General features: G+C 37.0%; 1 protein-coding gene across 1 annotated transcript in view; it reads right to left on the bottom strand.

The window, feature by feature from the left end:
- ATP7A (ATPase copper transporting alpha) overlaps window positions 1-15,760 on the bottom strand; it is a 151,271-nt gene that overhangs the window by 59,028 nt on the left and 76,483 nt on the right. The window contains exon 2 of the mRNA XM_070291873.1: window positions 14,212-14,352. Coding sequence (XP_070147974.1) covers window positions 14,212-14,331 — 120 coding nt within the window. The 5' untranslated portion in view covers window positions 14,332-14,352. The remainder of the gene's footprint in view (window positions 1-14,211; window positions 14,353-15,760) is intronic.

The following is a 15,760-nucleotide window of genomic DNA, read 5'->3' as shown; positions in this document are numbered from 1 at the left end:
AGGCTAGATGATCTCTGATCTCCTCGAAAAACCAAAATTCTATGCCTGTGATTTGAACAATTTGTGACTTATAAATAAAAATACCTGATAAGTATGAAATATTTCTAGTGTGTGAACTAAATTTTAGTTCTATGTTTACTTTTCCCCTCTACATTTCATATCTTCTTCCATACCAGTTTAAATTAAAAAATGACTAACAGAACGTATTTCCTTAGGTTTTTACCAAGATTTGACAATTATATTCTATATTCTAACATTTCCCCATTTTTAAAAGTCACTTTGGGAAAGGTACTTTGCTTTAGCACACTGAAATTCTCTTTTATCCCCTCAGGAGTTAATTGATACATCAACATAATAAATTCAGATTCAGTCAGTCCAGTTCACTTCAGTTGCTCAGTCGTGTCCTACTCTTTGAGACCCCATGAATCACAGCACGCCAGGCCTCCCTTGTCCATCACCAACTCCCGGAGTTCACTCAGACTCGCGTCCATCAAGTCAGCGATGCCATCCAGCCATCTCATCCTCTGTCGTCCCCTTCTCCTCCTGCCCCCAATCCCTCCCAGCATCAAAGTCTTTTCCAATGAGTCAACTATCCGCATGAGGTGGCCAATGCACTGGAGTTTCAGCTTTAGCATCATTCCTTCCAAAGAAATCCCAGGGCTGATCTCCTTCAGAATGGACTGGTTGGATTTCCTTGCGGTCCAAGGGACTCTCAAGAGTCTTCTCCAACACCACAGTTCAACAGCATCAATTCTTCGGTGCTCAGCCTTCTTCACAGTCCAACTCTCACATCCATACATGACCACAGGAAAAACCATAGCCTTGACTAGATGGACCTTAGTCGGCAAAGTAATGTCTCTGCTTTTCTATATGCTATCTAGGTTGGTCATAACTTTTCTTCCAAGGAGTAAGCATCTTTTAATTTCATGACTGCAATCACCATCTGCAGTGATTTTGGAGACCCCAAAGATAAAGTCTGACACTGTTTCCACGGTTTCTCCATCTATTTCCCATGGAGTGATGGGACCGGATGCCATGATCTTAGTTTTCTGAATGTTGAGCTTTAAGCCAACTTTTTCACTTCCCTCTTTCTCTTTCATCAAGAGGCTTTTTAGTTCCTCTTCACTTTCGGCCATAAGGGTGGTGTCATCTGCATATCTGAGGTGATTGATATTTCTCCCAGCAATCTTGATTCCAGCTTGTGTTTCTTCCAGTCCAGAGTTTCTCATGATGTACTCTGCATATAAGTTAAATAAGCAGGATGACAATATACAGTCTTGGCGTACTCCTTTTCCTATTTGGAACCAGTCTGTTGTTCCATGTCCAGTTCTAACTGTTGCTTCCTGGCCTGCATACAGATTTCTCAAGAAGCAGGTTAGGTGGTCTGGTATTCCCATCTCTTTCAGAATTTCCCACAGTTTATCGGGATCCACACAGTCAAAGGCTTTGGCATAGTCAATAAAGCAGAAATAGATGTTTTTCTGGAACTCTCTTGCTTTTCCCCCATGCTACTAAGCCAGTGGGGAAATCTTCAAATGGTTTAAAGCCTATTTTCTAACATTTTCATAACAACTCAATATAGAGGGATTCAGAGGTTTTGCAGGAGCTTGAAAGGATCCTGTCCTTCAACAGAAACTAAACTCAGAAAAGTAAAATGATTCATCAATAATCTTGAATTTCTAATATGTCTGATTCTTCTTACACAATATATTTTGCCAACTAAATACTATATAAAATACACAATAGGAATCTCATTTATATTACATATGTCTCAATATAAATTTTATTGCTGTTTGCTGAAAAAACAATATATATATATATATTTTAACTGAGTAACACTCTGATGTTTCAATAAAAGATACTGAAAATTAAAGTATAAGAGGAAGGCATCAAATTCTATTGATATTTATCCAATTTGACCAACCCAAATAAAAGTTACAACTGAAAAATTTTAAATCAATCTACGAACTAGCAAAAGACAATTCTTAGAGACTAAGACAACAGCCCAAAACCACTCTAAAAATTCAAAGGTCAAATGTTTGAAAATGAAAAAGATGTGGAGATTTTGTTAGTTTAAGTTGTAGTAAAAAAAAAAAGTTGTAGTATTGTTTTTCTATAAATTGAGTGTTTTGTCTGAATTTTCATTACTAATATAATTTCATTTTCTTCAAAAATTATGTAACTAATGAATGATTATTCATTATAAAAATTTATATACAAAAAAAGGAAATAGTAAAAGTCCTTCTTTACATGATTCCTCTACTGCTAGTTTTTAACCTTTGATTTGATATTTCTTTGATCCTTGGTTCAACTAAATCAGAAACCTAAGCCTGTTTGAATAACTGATTCTACATCTTCATGGATGGTCATTTATTACCTAAGAATTTATACAAGGCAAAATGCCTATATTACTCTAATAAAGCATTTGAAAAAAAGAAATGTTCAATGCACTATCATCATTTGCCATACCAAATGTTAAAGAGAAAAAGTTCCGAATAGAAATAAAGATGGATTTCTATATGCTGACAGGAAACAATAAGATGTATTTGCTAGGTGAAAAAAAGCAAGGTTAGAACAGTATGTATATAGTATGCTTCCATTTATATACAAAGGAGATACACACACATATATACACAGTTAACCCTTAAACAACAAGGAGATGAGGGTGAGGGCACCCACCTCATGTATAACTTTACATTTGGCCCTCCATATCCTTAGTTCCACACCCTCAGATTCAACCAACCACAGATCATGTAGTACTATAACACATATTTATTGAAAAAATGTGTATAAGTGGACCCGTGCAGTTCAAACCTAGGTTGTTCAGTCAGCATATAGATCTACAAATGTTATTCATCTTATATTCAGTCTATTTCTAGGAGAATTCATACATAGGAAACTGATAACTGGTTTCTTTTGGAAGGGGATTTTACTCTGGACATATGTTACTTTTTCAATAATTTTAAAAAATAGTTAATATTAAGGAGAGTAAGGAATGTATTGATCCACAGGATGAATTTGGTAACTGCTAGCATCTAGATTGGTGTTTTTTTTTTTTTTTGGCCACACTGTGCAGCTTGTGTGATCTTTGTTCCCTGGCCAGGGATTAAACCTGGACCCTCAGCAGTGAGTCCTAACCACTGAATTGCAAGGGAATTACCTAAGTGGTCATTTTTTTAAAGGATAGTCTGTGTTAGGAAAATGGACTGCAGCCTTTATCTGAGTAAAGGAAAAAGCACACAAAATGCAGTTAAGTTTCAAGGACAAAGTAATCTGTTAATAAGGCATTAACCTTTAGAGCCATTTGGTGCTTATATCTAATTAAATTTAATTTTACATTACCACTTTCAAAAAGGCCAATCTCAGAGAAAGACTTTCACATTATCTACCCATTTTATCTTCCCCCTGAACAGACAACTGTGGCAATTAAATAAAGCTTCAAGTTAATCTCTTTAAAGTCTACAGTCTTGGCAGAACAAGAGTATAACACTCATTTATAAACTTTGCAATTTAAGATATAATACCCAAAATATATTTAAATGCTGAAGCTGCAAGAGGTATAATCATATTCATTCTTATTTCAAAATTAGAGACTTCTTGACTATTCACTTGCCTTGAATCCTGTTAATTAAATCTCTAATCTGTTCCACTGCAACATTTTTTAAATAAAACAATCATACTCAGTTTAACATCACAATTATATTAATTCATATCAGAATTTTATTCCAAACACAACAAACATCTCTTCGACTTTAACACCAAAATTATATTAATTCATATCAGAGTTTTATTCCAAATACAACGAACAGCTCCTAGACTTAGCTGAAACAATGTCCTCTTCAAATCTGGTTTCTGAATTGACTACACATTAGTCTTAATTATAATCTCAGAAACTATGATCCAGAAAATTTAAACCTTAACAGTCTTTGAGAAGTGACCAATATTTATGTGTTAACATGTTAAGCTGCATCCTGACTATAAATTATGTTCGGACAAGGACAATTTTCCATACAGTGCCTAGAAAGAGGTGAATTCACCTTTTGTTGCCTCTGAAATGTAAGCATTATGAGGGACCTTCATTAAGGAAAACAGCACAAAACTAGAAATGAAAAAACATCTGTACAAATGCAAATATTCTAAATGAGTATCAAAATTACAAGTTATAAACTTTTGAAACTTACCAAATACTATAAAATCCATTAAAGTAACTTTTTTTATTAATAATACCTCCTATACCTGTATAATATTTTCTCTTTCTACACGTTTGGCTATATATGTACTTTGATTGCTGCTCCATTTAACAGTGATTTTGTAAAATCATTTTATATATGATTGTCAAATTTGGGAAAACTATCAAGTTTCTTTCATATATGAACAATAAGATCTCTGGGCATTTCAGAAAAGTTTACTTGTGCAGTGAACTAGTTTTAAATACTCTTTGAATTGGTAACACTCATTTATCACTTTTACACTAAGCCCTACTCCTTTATGCCATGACCCTGGTGTGTTGGCATCATGGGTGGTAAGGACATTATCCTACCAGAACCTGTAGCACAAATTTCATTATACACAGAAGCAACTAAGAACCGTGTGTGTATCTGCATGCATGCATGCTCAGTCATGTCCGACTCTTGGCGACCCCATGGACTGTAGGCTGCCCGGCTCCTCTGTCCATGAAATTCTCCAGGCAAGAATACTGGAGTGGGTAGCCATTCCCTTCTCCATTCCCTTCTTCCTGACCCAGGGATCGAACCCGTGTCTCTTGCATCTCCTGTGTCTCCTGCATTGGCAGGCAGATTCTTTACCTCTAGCACCACCTGTGAAGCCCCTTACCGCCCCTTAACCCCAAACTAAACATATCCTCAATTCAACCTATTAATCAGATCCCCAAAATGCCTATGGCACATCCAATACTACCTACATAAAAGGGAAGTCTAAAAGAGCTGGGTCGAAGTGGAAGTACACAATGGATTTAAAGGATTGTGGTTAAATTATTTTACTTTCACAGAAAAAGATAACCATGGGAACATTGCTACGATTCCTTCCAGGTCTTAGAAGGGGTAGATGCAAGTGGCAGGCTCTGTAACTTAAGCTTAACGTCACCAAAAATCTGTCTCTGGGCCTAGAAAACAACACTTAGTAATATACTTTTTAAAGGAAGGAGAAAAGAAGGATTACTAGTATACTCTGTATCATATGGGCTTCTGACTGCAGAGGCAGAGCTAGAAAAGGTAGAAAAAGCATGTCTACCTTCATTTTTAGCAAACAAATTATGAATGTACTCTGGAAACTATAGCCTTAAGTATCTGTCACTAGGATCCATATAAATCACTGTTGATAACACAAAGTGCTTTCATGTTATACTTCTGCTACTTTTCTAGTACAGCTTAATACAATTTAATTACATTTCTCTGACTTTAGATAGGCCATTAAGCAGTGGTAAATTCTGGGAAGATGCAGTAAACATAGCAGCCTTACCTATGAGTGGGGTACAATAAGTCTCTAGGGGAAAATTTATACAGGAATGTACTTGCAAATGTCAAAACAGAATCTCATCCTTTAGTTTTACATAGATAACTAGGATGAATTTAATAATCTAAAACAGTTCGTCACAGAGTTGAGGGTTTTGGAAAATGTATTAGTTGTCATAGACAATAAGAACCTAAGTAATTTGGAGAAAAACTATGTGAACTAGTTTCTAGATGGTTAACATAGCTTTACTGAAATTAGCACACACTTAATTAGTAAGACTTAGCTTCTAATCTGCTCCTCAGTTCAGTTCAGTCTCTCAGGAGTGTCCGACTCTCTGCGACCCCATGAATCGCAGCATGCCAGGCCTACCTGTCCATCACCAACTCCCAGAGTTCACCCAAACTCATGTTCATCGAGTCGGTGATGCCATCCAGCCACCTCATCCTCTGTCATCCTCTTCTCCTCCTGCCCTCAATCCCTCCCAGCATCAGAGTCTTTTCCAGTGAGTCAATTCTTCACATGAGGTGGCCAAAGTATTGGAGGTTCAGCTTTAGCATCATTCCTTCCAAAGAACACCCAGGACCGATCTCCTTTAGAATGGACTGGTTGGATCTCCTTGCAGTCCAAGGGACTCTCAAGAGTCTTCTCCAACACCACAGTTCAAAAGCATCAATTCTTTGGTGTTCAGCTTTCTTCACAGTCCAACTCTCACATCCATACATGACTACTGGAAAAACCATGGCTTTGACTAGATGGACCTTTGTTGGCAAAGTAATGTGTCTGCTTTTCAATATGCTGTTTAACTTTCCTTTCAAGGAGTAAGCGACTTTTAATTTCATGGCTGCAATCACAATCTGCAGTGATTTTCAAGCCCAGAAAAATAAAGTCTGACACTGTTTTCACTGTTTCTCCATCTATTTCCCATGAAGTGATGGGACCAGATGCCATGATCTTTGTTTTCTGAATGTTGAGCTTTAAGCCAACTTTTTCACTCTCCTCTTTCACTTTCATCAAGAGGCTTTTTAGTTCCTCTTCACTTTCTGCCATAAGGGTGGTGTCATCTGAATATCTGAGGTTATTGATATTTCTCCCAGCAATCTTGATTCCAGCTTGTGTTTCTTCCAGCCCAGCGTTTCTCATGACGTACTCTGCATAGAAGTTAAATAAGCAGGGTGACAATATACAGCCTTGACGTACTCCTTTTCCTATTTGGAACCAGTCTGTTGTTCCATGTCCAGTTCTAACTGTTGCTTCCTGACCTGCATATAGGTTTCTCAAGAGGCAGGTCAGGTGGTTTGGTATTCCCATCTCTTTCAGAATTTTGCACAGTTAATTGGGATCCACACAGTCAAAGGCATTGGCATAGTCAATAAAGCAGAAATAGATGTTTCTCTGGAACTCTCTTGCTTTTTCCATGATCCAGCGGATGTTGGCAATTTGATCACTGGTTCCCCTGCCTCTTCTAAAACCAGCTTGAACATCAGGAAGTTCACGGTTCATGTATTGCCGAAGCCCGGCTTGGAGAATTTTGAGCATTACTTTACTAGCATGTGAGATGAGTGCAAGTGTGCGGTAGTTTGAGCATTCTTTGGCATTGCCTTTCTTTGGAATTGGAATGAAAACTGACCTTTTCCAGTTTTGTGGCCATTGCTGAGTTTTCCAAATTTGCTGGCATATTCAGTGCAGCACTTTCACAGCATCATCTTTCAGGATTTGAAATAGCTCCACTGGAATGCCATCACCTCCACTAGCTTTGTTCATAGTGATGCTTTCTAAGGCCCACTTGACTTCATATTCCAGGACGTCTGGCTCTAGGTGAGCAGTCACACCATCGTGATCATCTTGGTTGTGAAGATCTTTTTTGTACAGTTCTTCTGTGTATTCTTGCCACCTCTTCTTAATATCTTCTGCTTCTGTTAGGTCCAAACCATTTCTGTCCTTTATTGAGCCCATCTTTGCATGAAATGTTCCCTTGATATCTCTAATTTTCTTGAAGAGATCTCTAGTCTTTCCCATTCTCTTGTTTTCCTCTATTTCTTTGCATTCATCACTGAAGAAGGCTTTCTTATCTCTTCTTGCTATTCTTTGGAACTCTGCATTCAGATGCTTATATCTTTCCTTTTCTCCTTTGCTTTTCACTTCTCTTTTCACAGCTATTTGTAAGGCTTCCCCAGACAGCCATTTTGCTTTTTTTCATTTCTTTTCCACAGGGATGGTCTTGATCCCTGTCTTCCGTACAATGTCACGAACCTCATTCCATAGTTCATCAGGCACTCTATCAGATCTAGGCCCTTAAATCTATTCCTCACTTCCACTGTATAATCATAAGGGATTTGATTTAGGTCATATCTGAAAGGTCTAGTGGTTTTCTCTGCTTTCTTCAATTTAAGTCTGAATTTGGTAATAAGGAGTTCATGATCTGAGCCACACTCAGCTCCTGGTCTTGTTTTTGTTGACTGTACAGAGCTTCTCCATCTTTTGCTGCAGAGAATATAATCAATTTGATTTCGGTGTTGACCATCTGGTGATGTACCATCATTATAGTAGAAATCCCCAAACTTTTGGCAAGGAGATATTGTTAATGTCTTTGGGCCCTCGGATATAAGTTGGAGAGAAATAGGAGAGAACAAGTGGGGAACCAAACTGAATGAAGCATGGGGAAGAGTGCTGAAATTATGCTCCAAACAATGCTGAGAATTCTGAAGAGTGACAAGAAAAAAGGAAGTCGACAGGGGGCAGCAAAAAGGCTTGAAAATGGCATGGAGATATACTAGGAATTTCCAATCCATTAGTCAGGGCTTTCCTGGTGCCTCAGTGGGTAAAGAATCCTTCCACAGTGTGGGAGACCTGGGTTCGATCCTTGGGTTGGGAAGATCCCCGGAGGAGGGCATGTCAACCCATCCAGTAATTTTGCCTGGAATATCCCCATGAACAGAGGAGCCTTACATGCTGCAGTCCATGGGTTCACAAAGAAATGGACACGACCGAGTGACTAAGCATAGTCAGGGACCTCTACCTTAAACAAAGCAGAACAGGCAGGAAGGCCCAGAACAAATCTTCAAAAGCATCAGCAAAATACATTATCAAAATCAAATGATGCTGTCATGAAAATAAACAGCAAGGAATTCTGTCAGTGACCGGTAAAAGTTGTACTTCTGTGTACGTTTGAAATTTTTCTTTAAAAGTATTCTTTGACCAAGTTGGGCTTATCCTGGGAGTGTATGGCTAGTATAACATTTGAAAATCAATCAATGTAATTCACCATATTAACAGCCTTAAAGAAGAAAAACAATATGATCACCTCTAGATGCAGAAAAAGCACTTGAAAAAATTCAACATCTATTCATGATTACAAATAAAAGCTCTCAGAAAACCAGGAAGAGGAAAGAATTTCCTTAACCTGATACAGGGCATCTACAAAACCCTACACTAACATAATACTTAAAGGTGAAGGACAATGTTTTCCCCCTTAATCAGGAACAAGACACAGATGTTCACTTTCAACACTCCTATTAAAAATTGTAATGGAAGTTCTAGACAGAAAATGAATAAAAGACATACAATAGAAAGGAAGAAATAAAACTATTTTTATGCCCTGATGATATAATTGCTTATGTGGAAAATCTCAAAGAATCTTCAGGGAACCTAACAGATTTAATGACAGTTTAGCAAAGTTCAGGATACAAAGTCAACATACAAAAACCAACCGCATTTCTGTATGTTTGTAATGAACAACTGAAATTGGAATTTTTTTTAAAAGTACCATTTAAACATCATCTAAAAACAGAAAATACTTAATATAAGTTTAATAAAATATATGTAGGATCTCTACAATGAAAACTACAGATCCCTGATAAGGAATACCTAAATAAATGGAGAGTTATATCATGTGCAAAGGTGTGAATACTTAGTATTATTAAGATGTTAATTCTATCCAAATAGATAGAATAAACACAGTCACAGTCAAATTCCCAGGCGATATTTTTGTAGAAACCTATACACTGATTCTAAAATTTATGTGTACAGGGAAAGAAAACAGAATAGCCAAAACAATTCTGAAAAATAACCAAGTTGAGAAATTATACTACTTGATTTTAAGGTTCATTACAAAGCTACAATGATCAAGATTGTGTGATATTTATAGGACAGACACACAGATCATACCATATCCATAAGTATATGGTAAATTGAGCTTCAACAAAGGTGCAAAGGCAATTCAATGGAGTAAAAATTACCTTTCAATAAATAGAGCTGCTTAGCAAACTGGATATCCATATTTAAGACAATTAACCTCAACTCATACTTCATAATGTATACAAATTAATTTAATATGGATCATAGATCTAAAGGTAAAATCTTTTAGAAGACACAGTTATAAAATCTTTGTGATCTTGGGTAAGGTCAAGATTTCTTAGCGATAACACCAAAAGCATGCTCCATAAAAAATTGGATAAATTGGAATTCAACAAAAGTAAAAACTGCTGCTCTGGGAAAGACATTTTTAAAAGATTAAAAAGTCAACCCATGGACTGGGGAAAAAATTGGAAGACACATATCTAATAGAAGACATATTCAGAATATATAGAAAACAATCAAAATTGAATAATAACGAAACATGCAGCTAAAAATTTCACAAGAGGTTTGACAGACATTTCACAAAGAAGGTATACAAATGCCTAAGAAGCACAAAATAAGATACTCAATATCATTATCCATTAAGGGAATGAGAATTGAGATACCACTACACACCCACGAGAATGTCTAAAACTAAAAGGACTGGTAATACAAAGTGCTGTAGAGAATGTGAGAGAAGTGGAATCCTCACACATTGCTGCTGGGAACATAAAATAGTATAGCCACTATGGTAAATCATTTGCCAGTGTTTCAAAAAGCTGAACATACACTTACCACATGATAGAATAAATCCAATCCTAGGAATCTGCCTAAGAGAAATCAGAACTTATGTCCACACAAAGACTTGGATGTAAACATTCAGAGGATTTTTCATAATCACAAAAGAAACTTAAAACAATCCAATGTCTCTCAATAGATGAATGGGTAAACAAACTTTGGCATAATCCATACAAGAGAATAACGCCTCAGAAACAAAAAGGAAAGAGCCAGTGATACATGCAACAACATGGATGAATCTCAGATGCACAATGTTAAATGAAAGATGCCAGGCTCAAAAGGCTATATATTATATGATTCTATTTATATGGTAGTTTTTAAAAATTAAAGCTATAGGAACAATAAATAAATCAGTGCTTATGAGGGTCTAAAAGTAAAGGGGAATGATTTCAAAGTAGGTTACCAACTAGATTTAGTAAATGAAAATATAGGACAGACCCAGTTAAATTAAATTTCAAACAAATGACAAATAATCTTTAGTGTAAGTATAACTCATGCAATACAATGGTTCTTAAACTGTGGTCCCAGAACCACAGCTTTAGTTAAGTTCTTAGGCCCCATTCAGATCTACTACTAACACAGAAACTCTGGGCGTTTTATGTTTTAAAGCAATCTATGTTTTACAAGCCTTACAGGTGATTCTCATGCTGTGGTTTGAGAACACTGTTCACTATACCCATCACTGGCAAAAAAGAACCATAAGAAGCTAATATGAAGAGAAAGGGGCACATGAGCCTGTTTGAAACTCAATTTACCATCATCAAATAATAACTAAAGAGCCAAAGGGTATATAATAGACGTTCTCTGAGAAGGGACAATTGCACTCATCTCACACGCTAGTAAGGTAATGCTCAAAATTCTCCAAGCTAGGCTTCAGCAATACGAGAACCGTGAACTTCCTGATGTTCAAGCTGGTTTTAGAAAAAGCAGAGGAACCAGAGATCAAATTGCCAACATCCACTGGATCATCAGAAAAGCAAGAGAGTTCCAGAAAAACATCTATTTCTGCTTTATTGACTATGCCAAGGCCTTTGACTGTGTGGATCACAATAAACTGTGGGAAATTCTGAAAGAGATGGGAATACCAGACCACCTGACCTGCCTCTTGAGAAATCTGTATGCAGGTCAGGAAGCAACAGTTAGAACTGGACATGGAACAACACACTGGTTCCAAATAGGAAAAGGAGTACGTCAAGGCTGTATATTGTCACCCTGCTTATTTAACTTATATGCAGAGTACATCATGAGAAATGCTGGACTGGAAGAAACACAAGCTGGAATCAAGATTGCTGGGAGAAACATCAATAACCTCAGATATGCAGATGACACCACCCTTATGGCAGAAAGTGAAGAGGAACTAAAAAGCCTCTTGATAAAAGTGAAAGAGCAGAGTCAAAAAGTTGGCTTAAAGCTCAACATTCAGAAAACAAACATCATGGCATCTGGTCCCATCACTTCATGGGAAATAGATGGGGAAACAGCGGAAACAGTGTCAGACTTTATTTTTGGGGGCTCCAAAATCACTGCAGATGGTGACTGCAGCCATGAAATTAAAAGACGCTTACTCCTTGGAAGAAAAGTTATGACCAATCTAGATAGCATATTCAAAAGCAGACACATTACTTTGCCAACAAATGTCCATCTAGTCAAGGCTATGGTTTTTCCAGTGGTCATGTATGGATGTGAGAGTTGGACTGTGAAGAAGGCTGAGTGATGAAGAACTGATGCTTTTGAACTGTGATGTTGGAGAAGACTCTTGAGAGTCCCTTGGACTGCAAGGAGATCCAACCAGTCCATTCTGAAGGAGATCAGCCCTGGGATTTCTTTGGAAGGAATGATGCTAAAGCTGAAACTCCTGTACTTTGGCCACCTCATGCAAAGAGGGGACTCATTGGAAAAGACTCTGATGCTGGGAGGGATTGGGGGCAGGAGAAGAAGGGGACAACCGAGGATGAGATGTCTGGATGGCATCACTGACTCAATGGACGCGAGTCTGAGTGAACTCCGGGAGTTGGTGATGGACAGGGAGGCCTGGCGTGCTGCTATTCATGGGGTCGCAAAGAGTTGGACACAACTGAGCGACTGAACTGAACTGAACTGAACTGAGAAGGGACTACAGGAGTGATCTTCAACCGAGGGCAATTTCATCCCTAGGGAACACTGGCAATGTCTGGAGACATTTTTGGTTGTCACAAGTGGAAGGAGAGGGTACTGGCATCTCATGGTTAGAGGCCAGGGATGTTGCTAAATATCCTTTGAAGCACTCTCCTAAGACAAAGAGTTATCCAGCCCAAAATGTCAACAGTGCTGAAACTGAGAAAGTTGGACCTCGTCAAAACATATTTTTAACCTCAAAGGCTTTAACTTCAAAGAAACCTTTATGAACATGGAAATAGAAAGATTAAAAAGACAGTGACAAATAAAATATAATTCAAGGCATCTCATGCTAAAAATATTAGAATTATTCTGAGAAGAATTTATATAGAGAATAGTGGCACAGCACTAAAACAGCAATTTCGTGGTAGAAAGCAAGTTGATGATGAAAATACCAGGCTGCTTTTTTTTTTTTTTTGGAAGTTATGTGACAGAATAAATTGGAGATCACAAATTTGAGAACCATATGCAAATTAAAATGCATTTGTAAATACTGTATGACCAGAAAACATTCCGGCCCAGGAATCATGGAACTTGAGTTCTAGTTTTATTTGGTATTAGGTAGCTGTGCAATTTAGCACAAATCACTTCCTTATCTGGGCTTCAGTCTGTCCATGTGTAAAATGAGGGGGTTAGACTACTTAAGTCATATCTAAGACCCCTTGCTGCTTTAACACACTATGTCTATGCCAAAAAAAAACGAGCACAGGAAACATTCAAAGACATTTTTTACAGGATATAGGGGGCATGGTATCATTTTGTTTCCTTTTGGGTAGTCCTGTGTTGACTTTGCTACTTTTGGCCTTTGTGTTTAAAAGGTGTTAAACAAAGCTTGCTGCTGCTGCTAAGTCGCTTCAGTTGTGTCCGACTACTAGTGACCCCATGGACTGCAGCCTACCAGGCTCCTCCATCCATGGGATTTTCCAGGCAAGAGTACTAGAGTGGGTTGTAAACAAAGCTTAGCTTTTCTTATTTATGTATAATAATTATAATAACAATTCATGTTCACTACAGAGAAACTAGAATATATGATAAATCACTCTTTTTCACTAAATAGGATTCTGAGATGAATTACAGCAGGAATGTGTTAAGATAGTCTAACAAAAGTCTATTTTAGTTTTGCAATTAAAAACTAAAGTGAAAATGTTTAGAAAATTAGTTACACTTTGTATGCACGTTCTTAGGGAAGACTACATTATTATTAACATACTAACTGTCATGATATAAAAGAGAAAGAAACCCCATAATCCTTCCTTTGAGAACATGTATTTTAGTTCAATATGACATCAACAGTAATAAAAAATACTGTTGTTGTTGTTCAGTCAATAAGTCTTGTCTGACTCTTTGCACACCAGGATTCACTGTCTTTTACTATCTTCCAGAGTTTGTTCAAACTCATGTCAGCACCTATACTTATAAAATATAAACTGATACAACCATAACATCAAGACTCAATGTTCAGATGTTTTTAAATTTAAAAAATATATAATTTATTATTGTCTTTAACAAGAAAATAAGTTAACAGGCCAAAGAAAATTTACTCAGCTTCAAGGTTTGAAGTATGACAGTCTTTGTGTCATACATGTTAGTGTTTCTGCATCTATTTCAGTGTTAGAAGTATAATTTCCCAGAAGAATTCCAGTCAACAGTATTGATTTCCAAGGAGTAACTTACTTTAATATGATGTACACCATTCAGTTTTCCAATCTGCTGTTCAATGGTCCAAACACAGGAACTACATGTCATTCCCTCAACAGAGATGGTGACAGAATTCACACTCATACTCAGATCCATTTTGATTTCTTCTTTACATTCCTATTAGAAACAATAAACTTATAAATATCAGCCATGGAAATAACCCTTCCTCTTACATGTACTCCAGTGTTCATTGCAGTGCTGTTTACAATAGCCAAGACATGGAAACAACCTAAATATTCACCAACAGATGAATGGATAAAGATGTGGTACATACAGTGGAATATTACTTGGCCATAAAAAAGAATGAACCATGCCATTTGCAGCAACATGGATGGACCTAGAGATTATCATAAAAAGCGAAATAAGCCAGAAAGAGAAGGACAAATATCATATAATTTATATGTGGCATCTAAAAAAATGATACAAATGAACTTATTTACAAAGCCAGAAGCAGACTCACAGACTTAAGAGAAGGAACTTATGGTTTTGGGGGGGAAGGTGGGAAGCAGGGATAGATTGGGAATTTGGGATTGTCACATATACACTACCATATTTAAAATAGATAATCAATAGGGACCCATTGTATAGCACAGGGAGCATCTGTAATAACCTAAACGGGAAAAGAATTTGAAAAAGAATAGATACATGTATATGTATAACTCAATCACTTAGCTATACACCTGAAACTAACACAAAATTGCTAATCAAGTATGCTCTAATATAGAATAAAAACTTAAAAAAACAAAAAACAACAAAAACTTTAAGTTACAAGAAAAAGAAAAAAGAATCCTTCAACGTTCCCACTTGCCCAACTGAAAATACACTACTAATATAATACGGTTAGCATTCTTTTCTCTCACCTCATTTTACTCCCATCCCAGCACTTTTAGGTCATCTATTCCCTTGATTTAGTGCTTTCTTCTCTTAGATATCTGCTTAGCTAACTTCTTCATCTCTTTCAAGTCTTTACTCAAATCTAATCTTCCTAATGAGTCTTACACTGACCACCTTGTTGAAAACTGCAACCTACATCCCTTCCACACACACACATACTCTGATTCCCCTTATTTCTGCCCTCTTTATTTCTTATTTTCATAGAATTTAAAACCTTCTAATAAGCTCCATTAATTTACTTGCTATCTTTATTGCTTATTATGTCTTCCTGTTGTTTTAAAATGTGTTCATGAATTCTTTGTCACTCCTTCATTCAAGAGATCAAATTTGATCAAGAGATCAAATCGAGTATGGCCTCAATTCAGTGACTTGCTTCCAAATCACTAGTGGAAGTGACAATGTGTGATTTCCAAGATAAAAGGCACTGCATTTTGGGGGAAAAGTCACAGTGGCTTGCTCCTTATCCTCTCTCTTCAATCACCCCATCTAGGGGAAGCCACCTGCTATGTCATGGGACACTCAAGCAGCGTTATGGAGAGGCTGACATGGTGAGAAATTGAGGCCTACAATCAATAACCAGCAAAGACATAAGGCCTCCTGCCAATAAACAGGTGAGTGAACTGTCTTGGAC

This window comes from Ovis canadensis, chromosome X (genome assembly GCF_042477335.2).
Source record: "Ovis canadensis isolate MfBH-ARS-UI-01 breed Bighorn chromosome X, ARS-UI_OviCan_v2, whole genome shotgun sequence".
NCBI classification, from domain to species: domain Eukaryota; kingdom Metazoa; phylum Chordata; class Mammalia; order Artiodactyla; family Bovidae; genus Ovis; species Ovis canadensis.
Note: the sequence above shows the minus strand (reverse complement) of the source record. Positions and strands in the feature narration are given on the sequence as shown.